We start from the raw sequence: 14,992 nt of genomic DNA, 5'->3' as shown, positions 1-14,992 counted from the left end.
TCTGCCTAATGGTAGGGCCAGCTCTGCAGGTGGGCAACCACTGACCCTGGGGCAAATTTCAGAAGCCACTGGCCAGCAGGCAGTGCTGACCTCTAGCAAGAGCAACCTGTTTCCCCTCTGGCATCCTGCAGAGGAAAGAGGAGGTATAAGAAGCGACTGGGAAATTGAGGGAGGCCCCGCCCACTCTTGGCTTTAGCCCCGCCTCCAACTGAGTGGCCCCTGGCAAATGACCCCTGAGGCAAAGTGGAGCCTGACAGAGAGAAAAAAGTGAAGAGAAAGGGCTCTGCTGGCTCTTTTTACTTTTAATTTCCAGAATTAATAATGCTGCCACTTAATGGTTGGGGAGTGGGCTTCCACATGTTCAAGCAGAAAGGGGCAGGTGCTGCAAGTCTGCTTTAAAAGGTTTATTAACAGGCAGGACCGTATTTAGGTTTGATGAGGCCCTCAGCTACTGAAGGTAATGGGGCCCTTTATATGTCCAGCTGTCCTCTGTCAACAACAAATTGTCACTGTTTTTTGTGTTGAATATATGGAAAATTATGGACCAAATAGATATTGAAAGCCATTTGCACGTAACAAAATATGTATTTTATCCAAGTAACTGTTGAACTGAAATACAATTAAGAAGTATATTAATAGTGAAATAATTATTAAGCTCTAACTTAAAATGATTTTTTATTCAGAACTTAATAATGCAAACACATTGGCATTTGGCAATAACTAAAGTTCCTTTAGAAACACAATTTACAAAGAGGCATAATCTACTCTCTAGAAACTTGCTATAACATGAAATAATAATAGCAAACCAGTGATATTTTAGGGAGCAGGGGAGCAGGCGGGGCCCATTACTTACATAATAGGAGCCTACACAACACAAACCACTGTTGCTGTATGTAGGTTTTATTTTGTTTTTATCTTATATTTTGGAAATGTACACCCAGGTGTTTTTTTCTTTACATTTTTGGGGGGCCCCCAAGAGAGTGGGGCCCTAAGCTATGGCTTGTTTAGCTCATAAGTAAATCCGGCACCGACTGGAGGTGAGGAAAGTGAAGGGGGATTTGGTCCAGGGTCCAGCCGGCGCCTGCTTCCTCCCGCCGGCTGCTGCGGGGAGGGCCGAGAAGAGGGGGGTGTGTACCTTTAAGAGAAAAGGAAAGCAGGAAGTCGCTGTGGGGCAGCCCGAGGAGCCGCAAACTGAGTGGGTCGCCTGCGTGGAGCTTGCATGGGGTCTCGCTGACCAAGCCTGCCAGTCCCTCGGGGGGAAGTGGAGCTGTGATCTCTGGAGAGAACCGACGGTCCAATTTCAGGTAGGATCCTTTGCTCGCAATATACCTGTGACGATCGGCAACCGAGCTGCTTGATTTGTTACTCCCTTGCGTCCGGCTTACGTTGGCAGTTGTAGGAGATGAACGGTGCCTGTACACTTCCTTCCTGTAGGGTGCAAATCCTATCCTATTTTGGTGTGTTTGTTCCTGCCTGCAATGCCGAGTTTGAATTGGCTTGGCATGGGTTTTTTTTTTTTACTTTCTGCAAGCCATGCAAGGAACGCCTATAAGGACTAGAGAGATGCAAAGGTGGAGTGTATATTTTCGTGGAAGCAGGCTTTATACGGAAACATTTGCTATATTTATTGAATGAGCCCCAGAGGCACTTACGAGACTTTTTCACAGGGGAAGCAGCAATTGTTCATTTAATCGTAACACCCGATTATTATTTTAATTAATTAATTAATTAATTAATTAAAGTGATGCCCTGAACACCTATACAGTGGTACCTCGGGTTAAGTACGTAATTCGTTCCAGAGGTCCGTTCTTAACCTGAAACTATTCTTAACCTGAAGCACCGCTTAAGCTAATGGGGCCTCCTGCTGCTGCTGCGCCACCGGAGCACAATTTCTTTTCTTATCCTGAAGCAAAGTTCTTAACCTGAAGCACTATTTCAGGTGTGTAACCTGAAGCGTATGTAACCCGAGGTACCACTGTATAATGGATATTAACATCACATCATTAACACCACAGCCTCAATATCTTCTAAGACTGTGGTGTGGAGTCTGGATGCTTCCATTTAATCAAAGGTGCTAATGCACTTTAACATGACTACATTTATTTGAGGTACATTACATGCTAATATAAATCTGTCTTCTTCATAAGGAATACTAAATGGTGTTCTTACCATAGCTAGCAAAACAACCCTTTTGAAACAGTGGTATCTGGTATCTGCTGTTTCCTTCTGTGCTCAGGGGAATAAAACATCCAATATATCAAAAAGCTTGGCAGATTCAGTTTCTACTTCCCATAGTAAAGAAATTAGGGGAAAATTTTTTAAAAAAGGAAATTGGTCAATGTTCAGCGAAGTTTCCTCTCCACCTGTGTATGCTGTATGTTTTGGAAATGACTCCACAGAGGATATGCTACAGTCAACACTAAAACATTCTGCCTTCCTAGAATAGCAGGAATACTAGAACTTTTGTTCAGAGGTGTGTATGTTTTGGCCCATTCATGTGGTGTGAAGGTGGCTGCCAAGGTTGTGAGTTCTTCACATTGGTTGACATTTTATTTGCAGCCAACATTCCTATAGCTTACTAGGCTATCGGTGAGAGCTAAGGTGAAATTGTTAGAAATGGCATGGGGTCACCAATGGCGGAGAGAACACTGTTGAGATCCGTCTTCGTTTCATGCTGGACAAGAAATTGTGTGCAATTGATATAAAATGGATGAACATAGTTTTGGATTTAATTTTAAAATTAATTATCCTTGAGTGTGTACAGGAGTGTGCCACATACTAATGGACATGAAGGATGGGGCTTTCCAAGGTTACTTCATGTGTTATATGCAATATCTCTAAGGCCTGACAATTGTTCAGAGATCACATTCCTTGAGCTCATCCTAACATGGGACCAAATCCTGATGTGGCTGCACTTTTGCTAAAAATACACAACTGAACATAATAGGTCAGCGCCAGCAATTCTGACAAGTGAGTGTGTGTGAGTAAAATTAGCAAAAATGTACAAAACTTGTAACAAATGTTGGAGATGTAAGGAGAAAGAAGGTACATTCATGCATATGTGGTGGGATTGTAAGAAAGTAAGGGGGTTCTGGGAGATGATATATAATGAACTAAAGAAAATGCTAAAATATAGCTTTGTTAAGAAACCAGAAACCTTTCTGCTGGGAATAACAAGAATGGACATAAATAGGAGAGACTGTAAACTTTTTCAGTATGCAATCACCGCAGCAAGAACATTGTTGGCCCAAAAATGGAAACAAGAAGAAGTACCGACTTTGGAAGAATGGAGGACAAAATTAACAGACTATGCAGAACTGGATAAATTAACTGGGAAAATCAGATTCCAAAAGGATCACAGGTTTTTTTCAGGACTGGGGAAAATTTACGGAGTATTTGAAAACTGTATGTGAGGACTGTACAACGCTAGTGTGCTTTAAAGAAGCTTTGTGAAAATACAAGGAATATTGCTAGAAAGCAAATAAGGACAGAAATATAGTATTTAATGGCAATATTAAAATTAAGGAATGTGAAGATAGGATTTGAACAACGAATGATTGTCAGAGAAGTTGAGGGAGGTCCAATAAGCTAAAATATGTGATGTGCAAATTGATATGATTGGAGTTTTTTATGGAAAAAATTTTTAATAAAAAATTTATATAAAAAAAAAGACAAGTGAGTGTGTGTGTGTAGGCAAAACATAGCAGTACAGTGGAACCTCAGGTTACATACGCTTCAGGTTACAGACTCCGCTAACCCAGAAATAGTACCTCGGGTTAAGAACTTTGCTTCAGGATGAGAACAGAAATCGTGCTCCGGCAGTGTGACGGCAGCAGGAGGCCCCATTAGCTAAAGTGGTACCTCAGGTTAAGAACAGTTTCAGGTTAAGAACGGACCTCTGGAACAAATTAAGTACTTAACCCAAGGTACCACAGTATAGAGAATATGTGATGGAGTCTCCTTCTTTGGAGGTCTTTAAGCAGAGGCTTGACGACCATATGTCAGGAGTACTCTGATGGTGTTTCCTGCTTGGCAGGGGGTTGGACTCGATGGCCCTTGTGGTCTCTTCCAACTCTATGATTCTATGATTCCTTATACAGTACTGAGGCAGGCAGCTGCTTCATTTAGCACTGTTTTGTCTACATTGACAGTGACTCTTTAGGGATACAGGTAAAAGTCTTTCCTTGTCCTACCTGGAGATGCTATAAGACTGAGCTAATGCTCTTGCCCAAAAGAACTATTATTTTATTTTTTTATTTATTTAAATTTAATTTAATATTTATATATCACCCTTCATCATAAGATCTCCCTGAGTGGTTCACGGAATAAAATGTGGGATAAAAACAAGTAAGTAATTAAAAACAAAACAGCAATACAATAATCCCCCTTTCCACAGACACCTTTAAAAGGCTGTAGAATAGCAATCAGCCAAAGGTCTGGTTGAAGAGGAACTCGTGCCTGGTGCCTAAATTTATTAGATTTCTATATAAAGATAACTATACATGAAAGCCTCGGATCATTCAGGAATTCTACCAAATGCTGTAGTACCATAATATTAAATGGCTGAAAGTGGTGCTGATGTAGTGTAGCAGTGAAAATCAGGTGCCAAGTATATTTTTGGCTCCAGATCTGCATTATCACCAGACTGATGTTCTCTGGGCATCACCTTACAACAGTTTGTGCTTTGTTTCTAGCCGCAATGCAGATCTGGATGCAAATATATACTAGATTTCCAAATGAGATTATTCTAATAAGCATTCAGCCTTCTATTTTAAGGGTTAGCTTGAGGTGCTTAGCCATTTAAAATAAAAAGTAGAAAATGGCCACGAGAGATAGTACTGTCTTTGAGGAGGAACTAGTGAGATAAAATCTTAATCATAACACACTGTTGCTGCAACACAGGGAATTTCATTAGTCTTTATGCAAGAAGCCGAGCATTTCCTCTTTCACCTGCTGTTTTGCAATCCTTTTGCTTTCTGAACTAACGATAGGTTAGGGTTAGGGTGGCTCCACCACGCTGGAAGGATTTTGAATGGCCTTTAAATCCAGTGCCCTGACCATTTTGCTTATTGCTCCAGGTGGTTTCCTATCCCACCTCAGACTTCCTTCAACTATTTGCATTCAGAGTCTCTCCTGGAAAAGGGATCTGAAGACGTGGATTTCCCAACATCATTTTGCATAAGTGAGAGGAAAAATTGCTCAGTTGATGGAAAACCTGACCCAGCTTGTTTCTTGCCTGCTGGTGACATTTGCTGCCTGCTTCCATCTACTTTGCAGCTCGTAAGCAGACCACTGCCTTTCTGGCCATGCAAAGCACGCTGAACTACCTCTGGAAAACGGATGATGTGCTGGGTCAAGGTGCCACAGCCAGTGTGTACAAAGCCCGTAACAAGGTGAGAAGGCTTTATATATATAACTAGGATGCTCTGTGAGTGTGGTGTTCACTTAGCAAAGCAATTACACAACATAAATTTGAGGCATAACGGTAAAACAAGTCTTAGAGCTGGAACATAACATAATTGGCATAAATACATTGGGTTGGATACAGATTTGACACATGTGAAGTCAATGGGGCATAATTTAGTCATGATCCAACCAATTTAATTTAAATAATGGGAAGTGGAGTATTACCAGATGCAAATGAAGGTTATATGGTTTAGTTAAGAACTGGTTTGAAGATCCAAGCCCACATCAGAAGAGGATTTGAGAGCTGGGATGCCCCTAGAAAGCTAGACTTGCTTTTTTTTTTACCATAATAAGTCTTGTGATTTTTATTGTCAGGGCTGTTTCAAGTGTAACTCATTCTCATGAGAAACTAAGGTGGCAGAGTTTTTGCCTGAAAATTGGGTTGCTTCTAGAAAAAAATGCCACCACGGGCCCTATTAATGCATGTGTCTTTACATTAACATGGCCGCTTGGAGCACAGTCATGCTCAATGTGGCTGCTGCGATCTTGAGTGCGAGATCAGAGCAGAGCTCTGCCATTGGAAGAGTTTGTGCTGATGTAGCAAAATTCACAGCAACAGTGTATAGAGGTGCATCAAGCAAATGGCTAGTGTGTTCAAAGCTATGATTGTGACCTATACAGCCCTGGCTTGAGGCCAGGTAACGTGAAGGGACACCTTCTCTCATAGAAGACTGATCAAATTTTGAAATCTTTTGCAGAGGCTCTTCTCTCAGTCCTACCAATATCTGGGACACTTTTGGGGGAGTTCTGAGATAAGGTATTCTCATCTGAGATGAGGTATTCTCTGCTCAAACTTTGGCACTCCTTCCTAGGAAGGCGTTCTTGTGTTTCTTATGGCCTCCATCGAAATGCCTATACTTTTTTTTTTTTTTATTTAGGCAGGCCTCCAGCCTCTGGAACTAGCTCTGGGAATTTTTAAAGCAACAGCTTGTTTTCACCTGCTCACTATTTATCCCCCTCCTCCTTGTTCCTTTTTCTTTGGATGACACGCTTTATCTGTTCTTTTTCTTTTATCTTCTTATAGGTCTTTTTATTGCATTTTTATTATTTCTGAGCACCTTGGGTGCTAGGAACAAACTATATAAATGAAATCTGTATCTGTATTGGATTTGAATCTGGGTTTTTAAAATTGTTAATCACTTCAGAATATTCTACAGAGCAAATGAAATAGCTGGAACTCATGGGAATAAGAAAACAAAATATGGTGTCTTGTCTGCTGCATGTTTTGGAGATGTGCCTCTTTCCTCTTTCATGTTTATATGCTGCAGGGTCATACAGAATGAATAAAGGTTCCTGAAACCCTCCCCTTTGTTTCCTCCCCACCCCCCAGAAATCAGGAGAACTGGTTGCTGTGAAAGTCTTCAACAATGCCAGTTACATGAGACCTCAGGAGGTGCAGATAAGGGAGTTTGAGGTGCTGAGGAAGTTAAACCACCAGAACATTGTCAAGCTTTTTGCCGTGGAAGAGATTGTAAGTTGTGGTTTTCACTCTCAAACAAAGGCTGATGTATGTGTTATGGTTGGTGTGATAATGGTGGCATTGTGTAACACCCCTCTAAAACTTATCTTAACTGAACACTGCAATTACTGAATCTTGTTTATCAAGGATGTTTATACAGTGTGTATATGTTCTCCCCTCCACACATAGCATACTGTTACTTTAGCCTTGCCTGAACAGCACTTCTGTTTATCAGGTCACTTGTTTATACTAAATGTGCCATGTGGAGTTATTTGTTATTTTTGGCAATGGCACACCAGCATGTTGGACAACATTGCCTTCTTCAGCACAGCATTCAGATCAGAGGTAGGCAGTGTGGTGCCCTCCATATGCGCTTGGACTGCAGCTCCAACCTGCCCCAGCCCGCGTAACCTGTAAGTCCAGCTTGATGGGAGTAAGGAGTTCAACTTTCTCTGGAGAACACCACTTGGGTGCCCTTGATTTAGGCACTTGCTAGCCCATCAAAGAATCCCTACTGCTGCCTTAATTTGTGCCAGGGCTTTTCATCAACATCCATTTTCAATGAAGGAGTAGGGCCATAGTTCTGTGGTAGAGCATCTGTGTGCAGCGGCTATAAAAAAAGGGAAATTCCATGCATGTAGGAAGGTTCCTGGCATATCAGGGTAGGGCTGGGAATCCAGGAATCCTGGAGTGGTGCTACCAGTCAGAGTAGACAGTACTGAGGTAGATGGACTCATTGTCTGACTTGGTATAAGGCGGCTTCCTATGTTCCTATTTTACGACATGCCAATGGCTTACATCTTTCTGGGAATTTCCCTTCCATATCTGTGTACCACAGAATGTTATTAACCTCTCAAAATCCTGAGGTTTGAAAGTGTTTCCAGACAGTGAGATTAGGGGAAAAGCAACTCAGGCAAGGGTAGCCAATGTAATACCTGTCAGGTGTTTTAGACCATAACTCACATCAACCTTAAATAGGGATGATTTAAATGCCACATTGACTGCCTCTGAACAAAAAAATTGTCTGATTGGAGCTTTTCCTAAATAATAATAATAAGGTCCTCTCAGCTTGTAGAGAGCCAGTAAGACAGTAAGACTCTAGTGTGCTACAGGCAGGGCAGTTTTTTAACTCAAAACTTAGGAACACACAGAATTCAATCGTACATTTTTTCCTACCTGCATTCTGAAGTGGTATAGTTTCAGGAGAGCTGTACTGTATAGTTTTTTATTCTTTTTGCCTAAGCACACTGATGAATTGGGGGGCGGGCGGGGCAGGAATTCCCCTCATAATGGAATAGAGGAATGAGTGTTCATAGCTGTGAAGGAAGTAGAAAATGCAAACAAGGATAAGAGGCAGTTCCTCTGCCTGCTGGCTTATATTGGATTGTGCTGCCCCTGGTTTCCAAGTTTACTGTGCCATTCTACCTTTTGCAGTCTCTCCTAAGGACCAAACTCAGCATATGTCGCTCTTAGGAATGAAAAGCAAAGGCGTCGTTTTGAGTGCTAAATGCTTTTGTCACCCATCCAGTCTATACGCAATGAGCAATTAGTGGACTGGAAAATCTTACCAGTCCCGGGGCAGTGAAGCAGCCAAGTGTCTGCGTTGTTACGAATCTGTTCTCAGTGTGCATTTAAGGGCTAGTGACTTGTTGTGTGGAAGTTACATTCCAGATGCAGCCCATCCCAATTTTTAACAGATCACCGTATGTGAGGAGTTTATCCTTTCCCTCCCCAGCCATGATCAGGATGAAAAAATCCCACCCTCTCTGGCACAGCTACCAGGGTTAGAAACTAATGGGAGCTTTACACACCCCCATAGATTGGGGGGGGGGTTGTCCTAATCATGTCTAAAAAGGGAAGGAATAAATCTTCCCTGAATTCCCATGAGCTGTAGTCCTGATCAAAACCAGATCCCCTGCACCTGTAATTAACTGAAGAAAAAAAACAGACATTGCTGCATGCTAAACCCCTGTTATCAGCATGTGTGACAGTTGCATGAACTACAGTGAGTCATGAATGGGGTGAGCACAGTTGCACACAGATCCTGCTTGTGGGCTTCCTGTGGGCATCCAGTTGACCAAATGAGGACAGAAATGTTGGACTAGATGGGCCTTTGGTCTGATCCGGCAGGACTGCTCTCATGTTAAATAATATGCAGATTTCCCCCAAACAGTAGAAATTAACTTGAGAACATTGCTATGACCAAGAGGACTCATTTTCATCCTACGGTGGGAATGTGCTTTGAGATGCTGACCCAACAGGACCTTGGGGCTCAAACGCAGATATATACACAGGGATAATTTACCCTTACTGACTTCAGATCATGTACTTATATGGTCTCTTCACTTCCTTCTGCACACTACTTCCATCCTATCATGTGGAAAGAGACTCAAGATATACCCATAGATGAAGTGCATCAAATGGGCAGGGACTGGGCTTACTTGCTCCCATTACTTCGCTCTCTTCAGTTAGCTCTTTTCTGAATAGAAACTACATGTGGTGTATAGCTAAAAAACCCCACATGCACACCCCTTTGCTCGCAACTGCTTTTACCTTTTAGGAGAACAGATTAAAGCTCCCGTATTTTACCAATGAGGTTAAAAGCAGCTTTGTGGATTTTCAGCAGGGGAAAGAAACAGCATAAAGAGAAAGGCTTAAGAAGCCCCCTCCCCACTTGGTCTTTATCTTCCCCTTCAGATAACCAGACTCATCAGTTGTATTGTGTATGACATGTATTAGTGCCCTTAGTCTTGCAGCATGAGATGATTGGAGCACTAGCACATTCTGTAATGGAGTGCATGCTATCAGGCATACAGTTCAACCCCCATAAAGTGGGATTTCATTTTTGCCTTCAAATTCAAACACAGGAAAGCTGCAAACAGAAGGTGTTGGTGATGGAGTACTGTTCAGGTGGGAGCCTGCTGAGCCTCTTAGAAGACCCAGAAAATGCCTTTGGCTTGTCAGAATCAGAGTTCCTCATAGTGTTGCACTGTGTAGGTAAGTAAGTGCGACTGCTCTGTGGGCCAAGATGAATCTTACATCCTCCAAATGACTTTGCACAGCCTTCAAACGTAATGTTTCCTGTGTTCCAATACAGTGCCAAATTAGATGTGACATTAATCATGGCCTTAGCGATGGTGTGTTTACTTTTTTAAACATAAGTAGCAAGCAGGTGGGCAGTCAAGCTGGATCAGGATCACAGTATGGGAAGGTTGGGGCTTTCCAGGGCCTTTGCCCCTGACATGGCCCTGATTGCAGTTGCCCCCACCTCACACATGTGCCTACATAAACTATTCACAAGTGAAATCTGCCATGGTCTGGAAGGATCAATTCCAATCAGGACCCTGATAGGGACAAATACATAAATCCCCCTCCACCACAAACAGTCCCAATCCAGTTCCAATGCACACCCCCCCCCCATGTATTGGTTAATGAGCAACTTATAACCATAGATCTAAGCCATGGTTTAATAAACCATGGTTTAGCATTACGTGTGAACCAGACCATTGTGTATCTTCATGTTACTTTTGTCATTGGAGAAAGCCCAGAAAAACCAGAAAATTCTGATTCCTGTTAGTGCCTTTTTATTGAAGAATGATCACATCTTTCTTCCTTTTTTAGTGGCTGGCATAAACCATCTCCGTCAGAATGGGGTTGTCCACAGAGATATCAAACCCGGAAACATCATGAGGCTGGTTGGAGACGATAACCAAAATATCTACAAACTGACTGATTTTGGGGCTGCCCGAGAACTAGACGATGATGAAAAGTTTGAATCAGTTTATGGGACAGAAGAATATCTTGTGAGTAAAGTGGATTGCTGGAGATTTTTTTATTAGTAAAAGAAGGCTGAAGATTCCTACTGACAGATAATTCGGGGGGTGTGTGTCTTTTTTGCAGCTGGAACACAGAGAGCTGGATCATTTTTTAAAATAGAAAAATAGGGTCATTCCAGAGTAGACATTGCAATCTTCTGTTTCCAGAAGAAAGGAACATTTAATGGGAGTTACTGTGCTTTGTGCTATTAGGGTGGTTATGTTTGAGTAACCTGCAGAGTCATCCAATGAAGCTGAAGAATGGGTGATTCAGAACAGATGAAAGAAAGTATAGGCTGATTAATAAACTAAATAATTTGCTGCCCTAGGATGTGGTGGGGGCTTTAAAATTGGATCAGACAAATTCATGGAGAACAAAGCTTTCAGTGACTGATAGTCATGATGGTTGTGTTCTGCCTCCAGGTTAATCAAGCTATTGATTAAATTTCCATAAATCTATATCTGAATAAAATTCATACTTCTGAAGCAAGAAGCACATAATCTTCACTTTAGGTTATTCACATTTTATAGGCATTCCTCTTGTTGGGAGAGAAAGGAGAATACAGTACATTTTTTAAAGATGGTGCTTTCCATCTCCTGTTTTTAGACGTGATCTTATTTAAAAATATATTTTCTAAAAAACTGCTGCTTGTTTTAATGGGAGGTAGGGTTTTTTAGTTTAGTCATTTATCTGTTCTAATCTAACTGATCAACTGAATGTTGCAGATTTAATTTTAGCACGCATTACTTATTTTATTCCCTATTTCATTTGTGGCTTTTAAAAGCTTGAATGGCCTTAATACTCAAGCCGTCTTTCCTTTTTTTCTTTTCTTTTACCTTATCACTTAAAGCACCCAGACATGTATAAGCGAGCAGTGCTGAAGAAGCCCCAACAGAAGGCTTATGGGGTGACCGTAGATCTTTGGAGTATTGGGGTGACATTTTACCATGCAGCCACAGGCAGCCTCCCATTTATCCCATTTGGGGGACCACGCAGGAACAAGGAAATCATGTATGTATTTTGTATGTTTTCTTGATTTGCCTGCTTTATCTCTTCTTCACACACTAAAAAGTGGGGGGTGGGGAGAGAGGAGGGAACACAACACATCCAAATTAATGTTATATATATCTGTGTAAGGGTGATAATCTCACCATTCTTGCTAACTCCTAAAGATGGGGTGCTTCATTCAACAGGTACAAAATAACAACTGAGAAACCTACTGGAGCTATAGCAGGAACCCAAGAGCAAGAGAGTGGAGCCATCATGTGGACCTATGAGCTTCCAATCACATGCCGGCTTTCTGTGTAAGTAGAAAGGGATTGGATAAGCTAATGATTAAGAGTGTTAGAAATTCTGCAGCACAATCTCTTTCTTACCTTAATCCTTACCCGCGAGTAGGTCCTGTTGGATGTAGTGGGACTTGCTTTTGAGTAAACATGCACAGCTCATATTTTTTATTATCAAGGCTCTTTTACACAATGCAGGTCATGTTTGTTTGTTTTTGTTATCTAATTGTGTGTGAAAGGCACATAGATACCCACCCACATACACAATTTGCATCTGAGAGATCGTGGAACTCTGGCAGGCTTTAAGAACCTCCATCAAATTGCCTAATCCTCATTTAAACACATCTAAATCAGTCCTTATCACCACATCTCAAGGCGGGGGTTCCACAAGTTTGTATTTTTGGCTGTAAAAGGCTCCCAGGTAGCTTACATATATCAGTGAAAAGACAGTCCTTGCCAAAAGGCTTACAATTTAAAAGACACAACGCAAAAGAAATTGGGGTGGGGAGCGAGCATGAAAAACGTACGCCCGGGCACTAGTTCTTAGTTGCATAATCATGCACTGTATGGAAAAAGTTGCTTCCCTTTGTCTGTCCTGAATCCATTGCCAATTTCATTGGGTGACGTCAAGTTTGGATGCCTATGAGAGATGAATAAATATTTCTGTCTATTCCCTTACTCCATACCAGAGACAGGCATAGGCGTGGTTGGTTGCTACATGCCCTTGGTTGGCATCTATTCCTTACCAGTAACATTTAAACAACTGCAGATCCCATAGAGTTTCAAGGATCATGTGGATTCCACTTAAACCAGCATCCCCCTACTCAGTAATACGTAGGTCGAGAGTAGGGAACTTACTTTCTTCTTTTTTTGCTCTTGAGGATTGCATTCCTGTGAAGCATGACATCTCTTCAGTAATTGAATGTGAATGGGGTTTTGTTTGGGGTTTTTTTCATTGGAAACATATCCCATCAGGCAGGGATACTATTAAAACAGAAGTTGGGCCTTCTGTTTTTGCAGGATCTGGCCACATTAGTTAAGAGCAATCTGATCAGGCAGACTTAATAACAACACCCTCTTTTCATGCCAGCACTTTGACAGACAGACATTCCTGGGATGCGGTGGGTAGAACTAGATTGTCTCTGCAAGACTGGCTGCTCTGGCCACCTCACCAGCTGCTCTGGCTTACAGCATCCCTCTGCTCTCACTGCTTTTCTAGAAGATGAAGACGCTCTTTTAGGGAAGAGGGCTTATTTTTCCTCATCAGGCTGGTTTGAATGAGGGAGCAAAGAAGGCTTCTTGAGTGGTTTCAGGAAGAAGAAAGAGTGTGACTCAGGCAAGAGGCAGGCTGCAGCTCAGAAAACCAACTGGAGCTCTGGAAGCATCTTTAAGGTGCAAGAGGCCCTTCGTAGAAATCTGATGAGGGAAAATATCTATTGTGGTATTAATGCTGTAAATCTCTCTACCTGTGCTCAACCTGAATCTTTGTAAATAAACACAAATATTACTAAATGCCAGAAGGGTCCTGTGCCCTTATTCCAAAGGAAACTGATTCACACTGGAAGAACTTCTCACTGCTTGGAAAACTGGGGTCAGCAGTAACATCTGGGTTTTCTCCTCTACTCTTTACAGTGGGCTGAAGAGGCAGCTCGTCCCCATCCTTGCAAGCATCCTAGAGGCTAATCAAGAGGAGTGCTGGGGCTTTGATCAGTTTTTTGCTGAAACCAATGACATCTTGCATAGAAAGATAATCCACGTCTTTTCTTTGTCGCAAGCTACCATGCACAAGATCTACATCCACTCCTACAACACGTAAGGATTGTTGCCTTGGGCAGAGAAGGGAGTAGAATCCAAGTGCCCTAATCTAATGCTCAGGCCGGAGTTTTACTACAGGTTGGCAAATTAGCTATAAAATAGTTGAGAAAGCTTAAGTTGCATATAAATAACAATATCCAGAACTGAGGATTGCTGTTGTGGCAGCGCTCTGCATTCTAGAGGTGGAAAGTTGAGTTCTGGGTTTTTGAATATCGGAGATAAAGTACCGTATTTTTCGCTCTATAACACGCACCAGACCATAACACGCATGTAGTTTTTAGAGGAGGAAAACAAGAAAAAAAAATATTCTAAACAAAATAGTGGATATATGATTTTGGTGGTTCATGCTGTGGCCACAGACATGTGATCTGACAGTGAGTTTGGAGTAGCCCAATGCAAAAATCCTGAGGATCCATGTGGATCCATGCTTTGTAACCACGGAGGAGGGAAGGAAGGGGAACCATGGATCCTCTGCTCACGACTGCAGCAGATCCCCCCCGCCACCCGCAGGCATTCGCTCCATAACACGCACAGACATTTCCCCTTACTTTCTAGGAGGAAAAAAGTGAGTGTTATGGTGCAAAAAATACGGTATTTGGTTAAATAAATAGCTGATGTGCCTTGCTATTATCTCACAGGCACTGGGTGTTTTGGAATTGCTGTATAAAGAAATAGGGTGAGTCTTAAATTGCTGTTTCCTCTTAGTTTCTGACAAGATCAGAATATTCAGCTGCCTGTTTTTTTATGAATGACTATTGAGAACCTATTAATTCTGCATGGCACAAAAATTTGCTGACTTCACTTCTAGGAAGCAGTAGGTGGGTCACAGTCATGTTCACCTGGGTGATTAATGTTATGATGGAAGCCTTAGGGAGAGTAGTCGTCTAGCAGAATAGTAATCTACGGTAGAATATATGAAATAGGTTAAGGCAGAAAGCCTGAATGGTCCTGCATAAATTTAAGTAGGTCTAATAAAATATCATATTATTGATTATGATGATGATGACTATTATCATCATCACCATCCACTATCATCAAGGGGTTTTTTGCTTTGCCTGGTGTTCAGAAGAGAACAGCAGGCACTTTCTCTTGAAATGTTAGTGTTCTGGGAGGAAGAGTTGCTCTGTAACTATTCTTTTTATCTTTGTTT

The 14,992-nt window shown here is 41.8% G+C and overlaps 1 protein-coding gene across 3 annotated transcripts in view; it reads left to right on the top strand.

Annotated features, from left to right (window-relative positions):
• Positions 1 to 1,083: 1,083 nt before the first annotated feature.
• IKBKE (inhibitor of nuclear factor kappa B kinase subunit epsilon) overlaps positions 1,084 to 14,992 on the top strand; it is a 55,283-nt gene continuing 41,374 nt past the window's right edge. Inside the window, exons 1-8 of one of the 3 annotated variants that reach the window (XM_081865222.1) lie at positions 1,084 to 1,304; positions 5,079 to 5,393; positions 6,797 to 6,937; positions 9,793 to 9,922; positions 10,547 to 10,728; positions 11,592 to 11,752; positions 11,935 to 12,045; positions 13,660 to 13,839. In XM_081865222.1, the coding sequence (XP_081721348.1) occupies positions 5,307 to 5,393; positions 6,797 to 6,937; positions 9,793 to 9,922; positions 10,547 to 10,728; positions 11,592 to 11,752; positions 11,935 to 12,045; positions 13,660 to 13,839 (992 nt within the window). In that variant the 5' untranslated portion in view covers positions 1,084 to 1,304; positions 5,079 to 5,306. The remainder of the gene's footprint in view (positions 1,305 to 5,078; positions 5,394 to 6,796; positions 6,938 to 9,792; positions 9,923 to 10,546; positions 10,729 to 11,591; positions 11,753 to 11,934; positions 12,046 to 13,659; positions 13,840 to 14,992) is intronic. The other 2 variants (XM_081865221.1, XM_081865220.1) reach the window with 2 other exon arrangements.

Source organism: Podarcis erhardii, assembly GCF_964252035.2.
Source record: "Podarcis erhardii genome assembly, chromosome: 6".
Taxonomy (NCBI): domain Eukaryota; kingdom Metazoa; phylum Chordata; class Lepidosauria; order Squamata; family Lacertidae; genus Podarcis; species Podarcis erhardii.
The sequence above is the reverse complement of the archived record's forward strand: the minus strand, read 5'-3'. Positions and strand labels throughout refer to the sequence as shown.